General features: G+C 36.2%; 1 protein-coding gene across 3 annotated transcripts in view; it reads left to right on the top strand.

Moving 5' to 3' along the window:
* LOC122813455 (E3 ubiquitin-protein ligase HECTD3-like) overlaps window positions 1-14,875 on the top strand; it is a 770,789-nt gene that overhangs the window by 691,295 nt on the left and 64,619 nt on the right. For 2 of the 3 annotated variants that reach the window (XM_044085770.1, XM_044085772.1), the window contains one exon: window positions 12,213-12,297. The exons of the other annotated variant lie outside the window; for it this stretch is intronic. In XM_044085770.1, the coding sequence (XP_043941705.1) occupies window positions 12,213-12,297 (85 nt within the window). The remainder of the gene's footprint in view (window positions 1-12,212; window positions 12,298-14,875) is intronic. 3 annotated transcript variants of the gene reach the window in all.

Here is a 14,875-nt window from a genome sequence, read left to right on the forward strand (position 1 = left end):
ACTAATCATATTTTATAGAAATAGCCCCAGGTCAACAAATTCAATAGAGAGAAAGAGATAGAGATATATAGAGAGAGGGCAACATTCAAACTTCTCTAGTGTCTCAGCTGTATAGCCTTCATCAGAAGTCACTTCCAGTGAAGATTATATAACCAAGACACTAGAATGGTTAACTAAAGTATGTTTTTGCTTCAGGAGGTAAAGTTTTGTGTCCACGTGAAGAGACAGAAATTCTCATCTTTGAAATCTTTACACCACCAAACTCCACTTCTTGTACGTAATGACCATTAATGTAGTAGTTTATGAAGGAGAAATATTTTACAGTGAAGAATGCATCCTTCTAAAGAAATAAATTCAACATTGCCAGTCATTCATTTTGAGATCTATAGTTATGATCAAACTACAACTGGTTTTGTATCATGCACATTCTTAGAGGAAATAAGGGAGCAAGAGAGATGGGTTAAGTGCACAAAGTATACAGCATTAGTATGTATTATGAACCTGTGTGAAGGTGGGGGTGTAGGGAGCCTAGAGAGGAAAGTCCATGAATTTAGAGGGGTAGCAGATTTACTTTGTAAGGGTGCTAAGACAAATTAGGAAAATAAAGAGGGAAGGGCATGCATTGAGAGGTATGGGTGGTAGTCAGTGGGTTACAAAAAGCTCAAGATGGGTGGGAAACAGGATGACAGTGATGAAGGTACTGATCAGAGGAAGAAATAAAAAAATAGGTGGAACAGTCCAAGGAAGAAAACACAATTACAGAAAGAAAACTTAATGATCAGGAGAGAGCGAGAGCGATAGAACAGAAAGTGTAAAGGAGGAGGACAGCAAGAAAGAGGCAGAGACTGTAGATATTGGAAGAAAGGACACACACACACACACACACACACACTAAAATAGGTTGTCTACTATGTAAGAAGTGATTTTCCTTTCAAAAACTGTCCTACATGCTGCAGCATCACCAAGAAAAATGGCAAATAGCATGTGTGCTACTTCCTGGAGCACAAACAGGCCAAAAGCACATGTGCTTAGACTCTTAGCACTAATACTTCTGGTTTACCTTTGACCTACAGGAAAACTCTCATTCATTGGGTCCACAGTCACACCAGTGAGAAACAGAAGCTGCTATAGGCTATCTGAGCCACAAAGTCAATCATTTTTTCAATGTGCTTTGGATCACAAACTGGACTTATTTTTAACATAAGCAGGCCAAATTTGAGCAAACCTTTCTGGCCATATTAAAAGTCTTAATAGGCTAGATCTGGCTCATGGACCAGAGTTTGAGACTGATAATACAGCAAGATAGACTGCAAGTAAGTTGTTTTAGAGTATATGGAAATGTTATTTACAAGCTTGAGCAGACTGAGTAGTGAAAAGATGATTGAAAAAGGCCAGGAATGTCCACACATAGAGATCCATTTGCACACAAATGATTTAACATAAGGGACTACAGATGAATAGAAGGTTGCTAGTGATCAGGTATAAGGCGACAGGGAACACTGTAGACTTCTTTGAAGTGGTAACACATCTCTAAACCAACAGATTCTGGAAGAAAATCAGTTCTGTTCAGCTGTTGGTTGACATAAAGGAGGAAGGAGCACGTGCATGTGATGACAGAGTACCGGTGAAGGATGTGGGATGTACAAGATTTGTTCAAGAGGGATAGGAATGGAAAGAAGTACTGAACAATAACAAAGAAAGGATTTAAATGTAGTAAACAGTAGTAGAAGCAGGCCTGTATTGAGGCCTGAGATAGTCACCCCTTATTGTTTTTTAAACATAAATGTAACAGAGGTAGGGTGTCATAAAAGAAAAACAAACCAAATGAAATCATATAAAATGTTAAATGAAAGTACAGAACATTTCTGGTAATGTAAGCAAGGATAAGTGTGGTAAGGACATTTTGATTAAAAATATGTCACAGAATGAAAGTGCTTTCTTAATTTGCCAAGGTCAGTGGAAGAAGCAGCAGTATAAAAAAAACCATGCATTGTTCTAGCCAAGAAAACAGGATGAATATCTTTTTTCCTAATAAAGTCTGTAAAAACATATTTTGCTTTATGTGACTTCACTCCTGAGATACTTTCTGTCTGACTGCTGTTGTGTGAGACTTAAACTGGTTGTCAGGTCTAAAGCCGAAATGGTTACATCTATATCTCATTTATTTTATCTGCAGTCCTGTCATTAATTAAATATATATAAAATACATATAAAAAAAGTACAAACACTAGTATGGGACTAAAAGGGTGGGGACTATGATACGCTGGATGAAACAGTAAGGACAAGTACAGGAGGACAGAAAAAGGTAACATTCTGTGAATGTATGAAGTAGGTAATTTGGAGAGGAATGCAGCTAGGAATTAGAGATAAGGAAAACTCAAACGGAGGATGAATCTGGTGTGGCTCAACGCTGCAGGAAGCTTGTCTGCTGAAGTGTTCAGATTAGATGTATCTAGTGATCTGAGCAGAGGGAAATGTGAACAGCCTGAGCATGACTACATCTGCTGGAAACAGTAGCATAGCTAGGTTGTAGTGAAGAGGGCAGCCTTCTCAGAAACCAAGTGCTAGGAGGTGCAATTGGCCAATCATAATCATGCTTTAGTGTGTAACAGCATTTATAAATGAATGCCAGTATTGCATTTGTGGATAAAACTGAGCACTGTAACATTCTGTGTGGGGTATAAACTGTAGCAAAATGTTTGCTACAAATGTAGCAAGCGTTTTGCTACAGTGTTACAGTTAAAAAAATGTTTTTTTTTAACAATCCTGAGCTTAGTAGTTCTCCATGATGGTATGAAATACTGCAACTGTTTGCTCAAATATAGTGAGCAGTTTGATACATTTTAAAAGGAAAAAAAATAAATATATATATATATATATATATATATATACATACATATATATATATATATATATATATATATATATATATATATATATATATATATATATATATATATATATATATATATTTTTTTTTTTCGAAATTGGCAGATGGTGCAAAAGTAGCTAGCCAAACTTCTGACTGGAAAGAAAATGGAAGTGTCAGAAAATAAGAAAGAGTGAGGTATCTGGAGTCAAGATAGTGTACAAAAGAAATGTACATTCAACTCACCATCTGCATGGATAATTTAAATACTTAGGTCTGAAATAAAAGCATGCATTTGTGATTTAGTTATATTATTAACATCTACCATCTCGTACACCCATCTGCTGTAGATTTGATTCCAGGTAGGGAAAAACCTTTCAATTTATATTATTTAATAGTAATTACAAAGAATGTTAACAAAATTAAATAACTGGATTTTGAAAAAAAAATGGTCATGGACCAGCTCTCTCCTGAACAAAGACAAGAACATTCAGTTTGGCAACTAAACCAAGTCTCCCCATTTCTACGATGTTGTTAACTCCAGTCGATAAATCTCTATTCATGGAGAAGCTGAACTGAAATTGTTCATTTTCACAGTGTGTCATTTCAGTAAGCATGCATACCTCTCAACCTCTTATTGCAAGAAATCTGGACAAAGCCTGACAAAATGGGGGGACAAAGGCCCAAAAATAGGGACGGATTTTTAATATTGCTCTTATAAACTTAGAAAGTTGCTAGAGTAACATGGTCTGTGTAAACATACATTTTCTGAAGGATCTGAAGTCTGAAACTCAAATATATGTCATTATTTGGTGACTTCATTTCTCAGATCATCCCAGTGATTTGCCAGAAAACCGCACATTTTATGAGGAACAGACCAAAAATATGGAGCAACAATCTCGACATTCTGTGAAAATCAGGACAGTTGAAAGGTATGCAGACATTCATCAAATAACATTCTGAAAAACAACCATATCCTTACTCATTCAAAGAGAAGTTGTGGACAGGAGATTTTTTTGCACATCATCTTGCAGTTCTGGTACATTACCTTGAGATCTGTACTCAGGTGTCAAGTTTCCAACATCTTTCACTTCTACTTACAAGTCTTACCTTTGTTTCTAGCATCATTTTGCCAGGTTTGGTTCCTTGAGGATTTGTTCTTATACCTGTGAAGTGTCGCTGTAATATTACTAATGAGGTTTTCTTCTGTTTTTCCCTCTCAGTCTCTGCCCCATCCAATTTATTATGCAGTGTATGACTGCCATGCGAGTAGACAACACTTCTGCGTAACCAAGAGCTGAATAATGAGGACTTCCAAGATGGCTGCACACTGAGTAATAGCTTCTTTCTAGCTCTCCCAGTGTGAAAACAGAAACTCAGCAGTGAAGGCCAGTAGACTTGTGTTTATGGGTACATTTGTATAACTGGCTAGTAAGTGCACTGCCTGGATGCCATGAATAAAAAAATACAGAAGACCTGGAAAAAAATCATCTACAAAAAGTGAGGAAAAAACACTGACTGGGGAAAGTTCTGCAGCTGTTCAGCAAAAAGCAATGCAACCTTCAGACATGAATTCCAATAACCTACAGAAAGATACAGACAACTATATACAGACCTGGTTAAAATAAACAAAACACTGATGGAGTATATCAACACAAACAACAAAAGGCTGTAAAAATGAAATAAGCTTTAAACAGATATTCAAATGAGATAATAAAGCTGCAAAAATCAGAGGTCGAAATGAAGAAAAGGCTGGCTGAATAGGAGACTTCTCAGGAAAAGATGTTTCAAAAACTAATAGAATTAGATGACAGAGCAAGTAGGGAAAACCTGAGATTTTCAGCTATACCAGAGAAGCTGGAAGGAACAGACTGCATTACTTTTGTGAAAGGACAAATAAGCAACTGGACTGGTATTCCACAGCAGGAGCTGTTAGTTGAAAGAGCACATAATGTGTATGCTCCAAACCTAGTTATAAGAAAGTAACCTAGATCTTTAATAGCAAAGATGCAATCCTACCAGCAGAAGGAATTGATTCTGACAAAACTGTGGCAGAAGGACAAAATACTAAAAGTGGCAGACAACAGAGTGTTTGTGGAGAATGATTAGTCATTGTACACCAGGCAAAAGAAAAGTAAATTAATTCCACTAATTGGAGAATGTCGAGACACAGATGTGAGATTCAAACTGCTGTATCCAACTGTCTTTAAGGTATTCTTCCCTGGAGGGACAAAACCCTTTTTTGATGAAGTACAGGCTAAGGAGGAATACAAAAGTTTGTCCAATGAAAAGTGAGCTGTGAAGCAGAAAGAGGTTCTGCTTCTTGTTCCTCTGGTAATAAAGACCACAGAGAGACTGTACCTGTGAAACCTTTTCCAGTATTTCAAAGGAAAATGTTGGAGAGAAGGAAGAGAGCATGAGAATTGACTAGAAGAATCAAGAGTATCTTGGCAATGAAGCAGAGACAGGATTTGGGTGATGGAGGCGAACAGTAATAAAACCATTAACTTAATGTGGGATTACAATGCAATAATTATATTTGTGAAATATGACAAAAGAAGAAAGTCTGTAAATATGGGATTTTTTCAAAATGTATTGGATTTGTGGGGGATTCTGAAGTATATGCAGTACTTCATGTCATTAATGTTTGGGAAAATGCTTTAAGGAGAGGAAGAGGGGGGGAGAAAGCTAACCGTAAGTAAAGAAAACACTTGCTTTTCTTAATAGTATTGTATTTATGATGCATGGTTTTCTTTGCAGCTATTTTTAAGTGTAATAGGGATTATAAACAAGTGTTGTTTTTCTTTTTCTCCCCTCTTCTCTCATTTTTCTTGTACAGTTTTGAGAAATATAGGAAATGTAATGAAAAAAGGAGCCTGATTAAAAATGCATGACAAAGTTAAAACAAATGAACATTTTTTTTCATTCTTGCATGGGGAAATGACTGGCTTAAGGACCTTAGATTGATTAATTTTAAGAGAGAGCAAGTAAATGAAAGAGTGTTGGATGTTGTGGAGCTTTTTTTCTAGCAAATGCATGTATACTAAGTAGCAGGTCTGCAGCTAGTCTTCATGTCTCCATGGAGACAATCTGAAAAAGAGAAAATGCAGACCGTCTGGTAGAAGGGGATTGGCTGAGGGAAAAAAACAGAAGAGTGAAATTGGCTAGGACATGATGTTCTCTGCAAGCAATCAGGGGTTTTCACTGTGGGAGCTTTAAAAGTAATACAAAATCAATTAGACTTGAAGTAAAGTTTTCTCAGTTTTTTAATGCCGTTGGGATACTAATATAAACAGGTGCTTTTGTTTTGTTTTGTTTTTTCTTTTTTCTCCCTTTTTTCTGTTTTTCTTTGTTCAGTTTTAAGAAGTGTTGGCACTGCAATGAAAAAAAAAGAGGAAGGGTGGGAGAGGAATGGTCTGGTTAACAGAGTATGACAAAAGAAAAATCAGTGTGCTTTTTCCCATGCTTGCATAGGGAAATGACTGGGTTGAGACCCTAGATGTTATCCAGTAACAAGTTTATTACAAAGCATGTACATGAAAAAGACTATTGAATATTATAAGGCTTTTTTTCTGGTAAACAAGGTACCCTTAACAGTTTTGTGTCTGGTTTGCATGTCACTAGAAGACAATTTGATAAAGAGAAATGGCTTGGAGAAAGTGTTTTTTTGAAAGCATTCAAGTGTTTTCTCATCTGGGAGAGCTATAAAGATAGACAAACTCAAACAGCACTTACTAATAGCACAGGCTGTACCATGTAACTTAGCATGGCTAACCTTTCTTTTTGGTTAACCCTAGCCTGTCTGTGTTGCTATCAACTTATAACTTTTGTTTTTATTAGGAAGCAAAAACTGCAATATTTGAAGAGGTACATAGTTTTGTGTGTTATTAAGTTAATAGGTTTGAGGGGGGTCGGGAGGTTGTTTGTTCTGTTTGTGGGCTTTCAAAAAAACAAAGCTTTTGTAAGATGTGGCATAGACGCAAATGGTTATGACAAGAAACAACTGTATGAATGACCAGCCTGCCAAACAGTATATGCATGTAACATAAAAGTTGGAACTAGACACTTAACAAAAAGTGGTTATACATGTGGTAATAATAACTAAGAAAATTATGTTTTCTGTAATGTCTTTTAATCTGAATGGTCTTACAGATAAATATAAAAAAAAACAGTAGTGAACTAAATTAAAAAATGTAGAGTGCAAATAGCTATGCTACAGGAGACACACCTGGAAAGAAATGAACATGTGAATTTAATAAAGAAAGGTTTTCAGGATGGTTATTCAGCAGAATATCTAGGGAAAACGAAAAGAGGAGTACTTATATTAATTGCAAGAAGAGCTCCAATAGTGATTGAAGAGGAAAAAAGATACTAATGGAAGATACATAGTACTAAGAGGCTAGTGGTTAGGGAGGAGGATTACACTAGCATGCATTTACATTACACCTAAAACAGCTATAATGGAGCTTAAGAAAATTCTGGGAGAAATAATCAGCTTTCAGCAATGAATATTACTCATAGGTGGAGACTGGAATTTGGTTTTCAACAGTGAAGATGTGTCTGGGGGATCTAGAAAGGAAAACATAACAAAGGACAGTAGATTTTTGAAGAAGGTTATGAAAATGTTTGGCATGGAAGATGTGAATTCAGTTCTAGGAGTTTGGAGTGAATTCACATATTATTCATCGAGATACTAAAACTGGGCTAGGGTAGATAGATTTTATATCTCAAAGGAACATGTGCATTTAATTGAAGGCTTGAAATGCACTCAATAACTATTTCAGATCATGTGCCAATAATAACAAAACAGAAAGTAATGAAATAAAAATGAGACATTGGCACATTTCCCATATATCAGTTGAAACAGAGGAATTTATGGAATGGGTTTTGGAATTAATTCAGGAGCTACTAGAGAAGATAGAATTTTCTTCTGAAAATATAGCTAGGGAGTGGGATAAAATTAATGTGGAGATTAAACTAGGGTGAAAATTAAGGAAAGGGAGATATGGTTAAGAAGTAACAAGAATTATTAGAAGGACTGACAAATGTAAAGTATTGCAAAATAGGGGAATCTCTCAGAAGACAAAATGAGCAACTGCAGAATGCTAAACAGGAAATAAGGGATTACCTTAATAATATTTATGAGTTTAGAAAGATTGCTTTTAAGCAACTGTTTTTTCAGAGGGACTAAGAAATGTTAAAGTTTTGCAAAATAGAGGGAATCTCTCAGAACAAGAAAAGGAGCAACTGCATAATCCTAAACAGAAAATAAGGGATTACCTCAATAATATGCATGAGTTTAGAACAATTGCTGTTAAGCAACTGTTTTTGATAATGATTCTAGAGCACAAAAACTTTTACCACAATGACTGAGGCAACAGAAATTAGAAAGGGCTGTCACCAAGCTTAGGGAGCCTATAACAAGGAAGATAACAAGAGATCCTGTAGAAGTATTAGAAATATTTCAGAAATGTTATTAAAGTTTGTATAAATCAGATAAATATGGAAATCAAGAAAAGGTACAAATGGAAATGTTTATGAAAGAATTAAATATGCCAAGGTTAGAGGTAGATGAGGCTCAATTACTAACAGTCAGGATAGGAAGAGATAAGATAAAAATGGCTATGAATAACCAATCTACAGGAAAGTCCCCAGGAATAGATGGTATCCTGTGGAAGTTTGGAAGTTAGGAGGGAAAATGATAAAGATCTGGAAGGCTTTGTTTAACAGTATTTTAAGAGGAAGAGAACTAGTAGCATCCTGGAAGAAGGCTATGGTAATGATAATACCTAAACAGGGTAAAGATCCATTGGATCTAGCTTCATACAGGCCCATTTCAATATTAATCCAAGATTGTAAAGTGTTTATGTCTATAATGACTAAAAGAATGGCAAAAGTGATACCAAAATTGACAGATATGGATCAGTGTGTGAGTTTGTGGAGGGAAGGAAAACATTTGACAATATTAACAGAACATTGATGATCCGGGGGGAAGCAGAATGTAAGAAAATACCACTTTTATTGGTGGGTCTTGATACAGAGAAAGCATTTGACAGAGAAGACTGGGACTTCATGAGCAGGGCAATGGAAGCATTTGCTTTCCCTGATACAATTATAAGGTTGAGTAGGAGTATATTTTAGGGATGAGTAGCAAAATTTGAAGTGGGTGGGGTCCCTCTGATAACTTCTGCTTGAGTAGAGGAACCAGGCAGGGTTGTCCGCTTTCCCCTTTGTTGTTTGCATTATATTTAGGGACTCAGAAATTCAAAGATATAATTGGTATGGTAGTCAGTAAAAGCTGGCTCTACTTGCAGATGTTATTATTTTATACATGGCAAAACCAGAAAGGGACATTACAGTGTTGTGGAACATTTTAAGATTGTTTTAGATCTTCTCAGAACACAAAATTAATGAAGCTTAAACAAAGGCAATAGCGGTAAATTATCTACCCACACACAAATTGGTCCAACAATATCCATATTTATGGGTACAGGATAAAATGAAGTATTTATGAATGTTTGTGTATTTCGTCTTTTCCCGATTAGGGGTCGCCACAGTGGAACTCCGGTCCACTAATGATTGGTAGTTGATTTTTACGTGCCGAGTTACCAGCCCTGATGCACAGCCTTCAATGAAGGTACACCCATTCATGCTTGACTCCACGCAGAAAATGCTCTAGCTGTGAATCAAACTGGACAGCATCTTACTGTGAGGCGACAACGCTACCGCAGCACCACCACGGGACAGGATAAAATGAAGTATTTAGGAATATGGATTAGAAATTACTTTGTTATGGCAGCTAAGGTTATGTGGGAAGAGACTAAACAGAAGATAATACAAAAATTGAGAAAATGGAAGCTTTGTTATATGGATATGTATACTAAGATACAAGCAATTAAAATGTTTTTAGTCCCGTTAGTCTTGTATACAGGTCAGGCATATTTTTATCAACCAGAGGAGAAGCTGTGGATAGCAATTAAAAAAAGAGTTGAAGGATTTTATACGGGATGGGAAGACAGTAAGGGTCAAGTGGAATAAACTGATTCTTCCAATAGAAGAAGGCAGACTAGGATTACCCAATTTGAGGGGGTATTTTAGAGCAACACAGTTATGGTTCTTATACATAGCACAAGCAGAAAACTATAATTCAGAGTGGAAAGGAATGATGATGACACAGGGAGGAAGTTCAAGAAATAAGGAGAGATTGGGATTTTGTATGCAAACTCTTAAGTAGAACAACAAAAATCATAGAGAGTATTATATCCATAAAATAGCAGGGAGTATTCTAAGAGCTAAGCCAGCATGAGAATGGAGAAAAGAGAGTCTGTCAATAGGGTTAACTGTGTTTAGAGATACAGATAATAGGCAAGAGGGGGCTGGAATTTATTGGAGAAAACTGGCAAAGGAACCAAGGTATTGAGAACAAATAACTAGAAATGGAATGGTAGTAGAATGGGAAGAGGCCAAGAATTTATTTGGACTGCAGGTTAGAGATTGCCTTCCCTAAGTATTGATATCAGAGTATAGGCAAAGAAGTAGGGGGGTCCTAAATGAAGGACTAGCACTGGTAGAATTTTTAATAGCATTTAGAACAGAAAATTCTTTTAAAAAAGGAATAATTAGTTGTTGCTGTGTCTTTCGGCTTATCCCGGTTAGGGGTCGCCACAGCGGAACTCCGGTCCGCTAATGTTTGGTAGTGGATTTTTACGTGCCGAGTTACCAGCCCTGATGCACAACATTCAACGAAGGCACACCCATTCATGCATGCCTCCACACAGAAGACGCGCTAACTGAGAATCGAACGGAACAATGTCTTGCTGTGAGGTGACAAAGCTACCGCAGCACCACTACCACATAGTAAAGCATATAAAATATTGCATGATAATTTTAAGAATCAATCAGAAGAGCTTAGAAAGGATTGGGAAGAGAGACCGCATAAGCAATTCACAAAGAGACAATGGGAGATATATGTATATCTCGCAAATATGCAACAAAGTCTAGAAGATTTAGGATCTTTGCCAGGAAGTGTTTACATAGATATTTTTATACCCCAGTTAAACTCCAAATAATTTTTCCTCAGGTGGATAGCAAATGTTGAAGATGTGACAGGCAAGAAAGAGGTGGCTGGGAACATATTTTTTTGCAGTGTAATGAGCTGGCTGACTTTAGGGATTCCTTGCAGACCACTCTGACAGAGATGCTGGGTGAGCAGATTGGATTGACTGGGAAGATGATTTTTTTGAGCTATGATACAGAATTGGAATTGCCTAGACATAGTAAAGCCTTGCTGAGTCTAATTATGGGGGAGGCCAAAAAAGCAATCACTAGAAAATAGAAATCAAAGTCTAGACCAACTTTACTAGAAGTAGTAAATATAGTAACAGAAATAAAACAACTGGAATTAGGATCTTTAGAAAAGGGATGGAGCAAACTACATAGGAAAAAATGGGAATTGTGGGAACAATATATGCAGAGAAGGAACTAGGTTTAAGAGGCAGGATTTGAATGTGTCATATAATGCTTAACTGGCAATGACTGGATACAATATAAGTGATGCATAATGTTTGCAACTACAGTTCTTTCAGTGGTGTCTGTGGTAGATAATGTTTGCAACTAAAGTGGTGTAATTTTGTTTGTTTTTCATTTATGTAAATGTAAGGCTGACTATGTCATATGTGATCATTTAATAAAGATGTATATGTTAAAAAGATGAATAATGGTTACTGCTCCCCCACCAGCCCTGTTTCAGCCATGCTACAGTATGGTGTATGCTGTCCATTCATAAAAGAAACAAAATGCCTTCGGATGCTCAGTCAAAAGCAGCCCTGGTTAATTTATGAATACATACATGTTTCTGATATTATAGCATGCAGTACTTCAGCAATTCATTCACCAATAGTACTCTAGTATCTTCACAACAGGGTTTAGTATTAAAAATGAACATGGTCTACATTCTGGTCATTGACTCACTCCAACTTTAAGAGAAAGAGACAGTAACCTTAGTTTGTAACCCAAAGCTTTAATAAAAAAAGGAAATGCTTTGTTCCTTAATATACATTAACATCTAATTTTTTTGTATTGCTTATGCATACCTCTCAAAACATGTAACATTAAGCTTTAAACAGAGTTCAGACTTCCTGAAATTTTCAGTTGTCTGGTCTTATTACTGCAGAATGTACTCTAGTTTTTAACTGTGCTGTACATTATGTGAGGCAGTGTATCCATAGATTTTGCAATCAAAGGATTAATAATTCTAAGAAGTATGTCATTGTTTCACCTGCATATTTATATGTGCAACATCTTCTTGTTGGCTATGAAAAAGTCACTGTATTTTTTTTTCCAGAGGAGCGGAGCCGGTTTTTGAGGTTTGTTACCGGCAGAAGTCGTCTCTCTACTTCCATAATAATTTGTGCAGGCAAATTATCAAAGTAAGTGATTTGTATATATATATATATATATATATATATATATATATATATATATATATATATATATATATTGCTATCATAAGATGTTTACATTAACTGTATTACTGTGCTTTGAAAATTATTTGAAAATTATTTAGATAATCTAGTCATCATGTACCCAGCTAGAGTCCATCTTTTTCATGTTGACAAAAATTATAAATATTTTAAACCAAGATTTATACAACATGTGTAAGGTACACATGAGTTGCATCCATATAATTTTCCAGAGTGAGGTCATTCTGCAGTAAGTTGTTATTTGTATAAACTTAGATTCTGAGATGTGCAACCATTTGGAAGTACTATATACCACTATATACCCAATTGAACACACCAAATTGCTAGGAGTGGAAATAGACAATAAACTAAAATTTGACATTCACATATCCATGACCATAAAAAAAGTCCACAAAAAACTAGGAGCGTTATACAGAAATAAGCAACTTCTCACCAAAGCAGCAAAGATTTCAGTAGCAAATTCCCACCTTATCTCCACCCTACTTTATGCCTCTCCAATATATACCAACCTAAGGCAATGCGATCTAAACAAGCTAGAGAACTGCTACAACAAAATCGCCAAATTCGCTACAGGGGCATCCTACCGTAGTCACCACTGTCTCTCACTTGCTGAACTGGGCTGGCTTGAACTCCCTCACCTCCTTTAATGGTATCAACTCACACTCGCCCACAAACTAGTAAACCATCCACTAAATGTCCCATCCCTCCAGAATCTACTCCAACCCTATCGCACCACCAGACCACTAAGATCCAGCAACAAAAATCACTTGCAGATCACTAAAGCCAATAACACTGCTGGTGAAGCACTATTCTCTTGCGCCATAGCCAAATTATGGAACTCCCCACCACCCACAATTACCGCCGTACCATCATGCACCCACTTCAAAACTTTACTAAAAGCTCACCTAAAAACATGCTGGCTATGCCCTTGCAACTCCCACTCTAATATCACCCACCCCATCCAACCACTACCTTTCTTTCCACCCTACTAACTACCTTGATTATAGCAAGCTCAGATGCTCATAAGCCTAGTATTTATTATACAACAGGAACTTCTTATTGTAACATTTGTTAATGTCTGTTATGTACTTCACAGATAAAGATTCTAGTTGTCTACTGATGTACTATGTTCTTCATCTGTAAATATGTTTGTAATTAATTGCTATGTTAATCAAATTGTTAATCGCTATGTAATCCAATGTAACTACTGTCTGTTTATTTTAACTGTGGAGCTTTTCTCCCCGGGCCTCTGCTGAAAATGGACCTATGTCCAGTCAGACACTCCTGGTCAACAAATGTAAATAAATAAATAAATAAATAATAAATAAATACTAGCTCAAGATTGCAAATAATATGCTAGGAAGCCTTTTGGATATATTTTCTAGTTATATTGAGTAATTTGGTATTAAGTTACAAAATAATACAAAACACTAGAGTAGCCAGACTACTTTTATCTTCCTAAATATTTCCTTTCTTATTTGGATAACATTTGGCATGTGACAGACTTACCAATACAGAACATGTTATGACACACCGTTTGAGCCTAACACTTAACCCATGGTCCTGTAATCTTCAGATTGTCATAGTTATTGAATGCATCAGCAGAAGTGTTCATGCTCCCATATGAAAAATATGATCTTTAAAACTGGTAGTAATCTAGTACAGAGCGTGTCATCTTACAGTGGCTTATTACATGGGCACATATTCATTTTGGTATACATCCATTTGGTCGGCCGGTAGATGGCCGACCGGAAAATCTTCGACAGCAGTACGGCGACTTTGCATAATTGCGAACACAATTATGTCGAACCACAAAACACCTCCACCTTTTTGACCCATGGGTGTGCTTGTTTAGGTTTTAGAGCGGTCAGAAATGTCAAATTCAGAATTTTCTTACGACATTCCAACCATTCGACACCTGGAGATTCGACATTTAGGTTTGGGGAAACAGAGATTCGACTATCGGTCGCTCTGTCATATGCATGTATTACATTCATTTTAGATGTGTTGCTTCATGGCTATTGCTATCCAAATAAGAGCAGGCTAAGAAAATTAAGAGATCTGTTTACAAATAATTTTTGCATTTATTTCAAAGCATGTTCCCAATGGTTAAATGAAAAATCACTTTTAGAATTGGTATGTGATTTCTCTTTAACTGCATGGGAAATGTTGTGTTTTTCCATTAACATTTTAAGTGAAATAAGGTGCTCTCACTTTAGTAATGAATAGCTTTTCACAAACTCTGAAATTCTGTATAGTGACAAGGAACACACTGGGTATCACTGGCAAGAAGAAAGAAAATGTAGTAACTGTAAAACGTTTACAACAAATACCTTATTATTTCATCAAGGTATGTCAAAAAATGATCAAGTCGTGTTTGTTTTAAATAATGCCTACCAGAGTAACCTAGTCAAAAATGATAAATAAACGGTATACTCTACTAGGTAACATAGTATACAGCAAGGCTTAAAAATCCATCCAGTCATTCTTTGGCGTATCACATCAATAATAGTCAATGTCTCTT

Source organism: Protopterus annectens, chromosome 10.part0 (assembly GCF_019279795.1).
Source record: "Protopterus annectens isolate FY-2018-M chromosome 10.part0, PAN1.0, whole genome shotgun sequence".
NCBI lineage: Eukaryota > Metazoa > Chordata > Ceratodontiformes > Protopteridae > Protopterus > Protopterus annectens.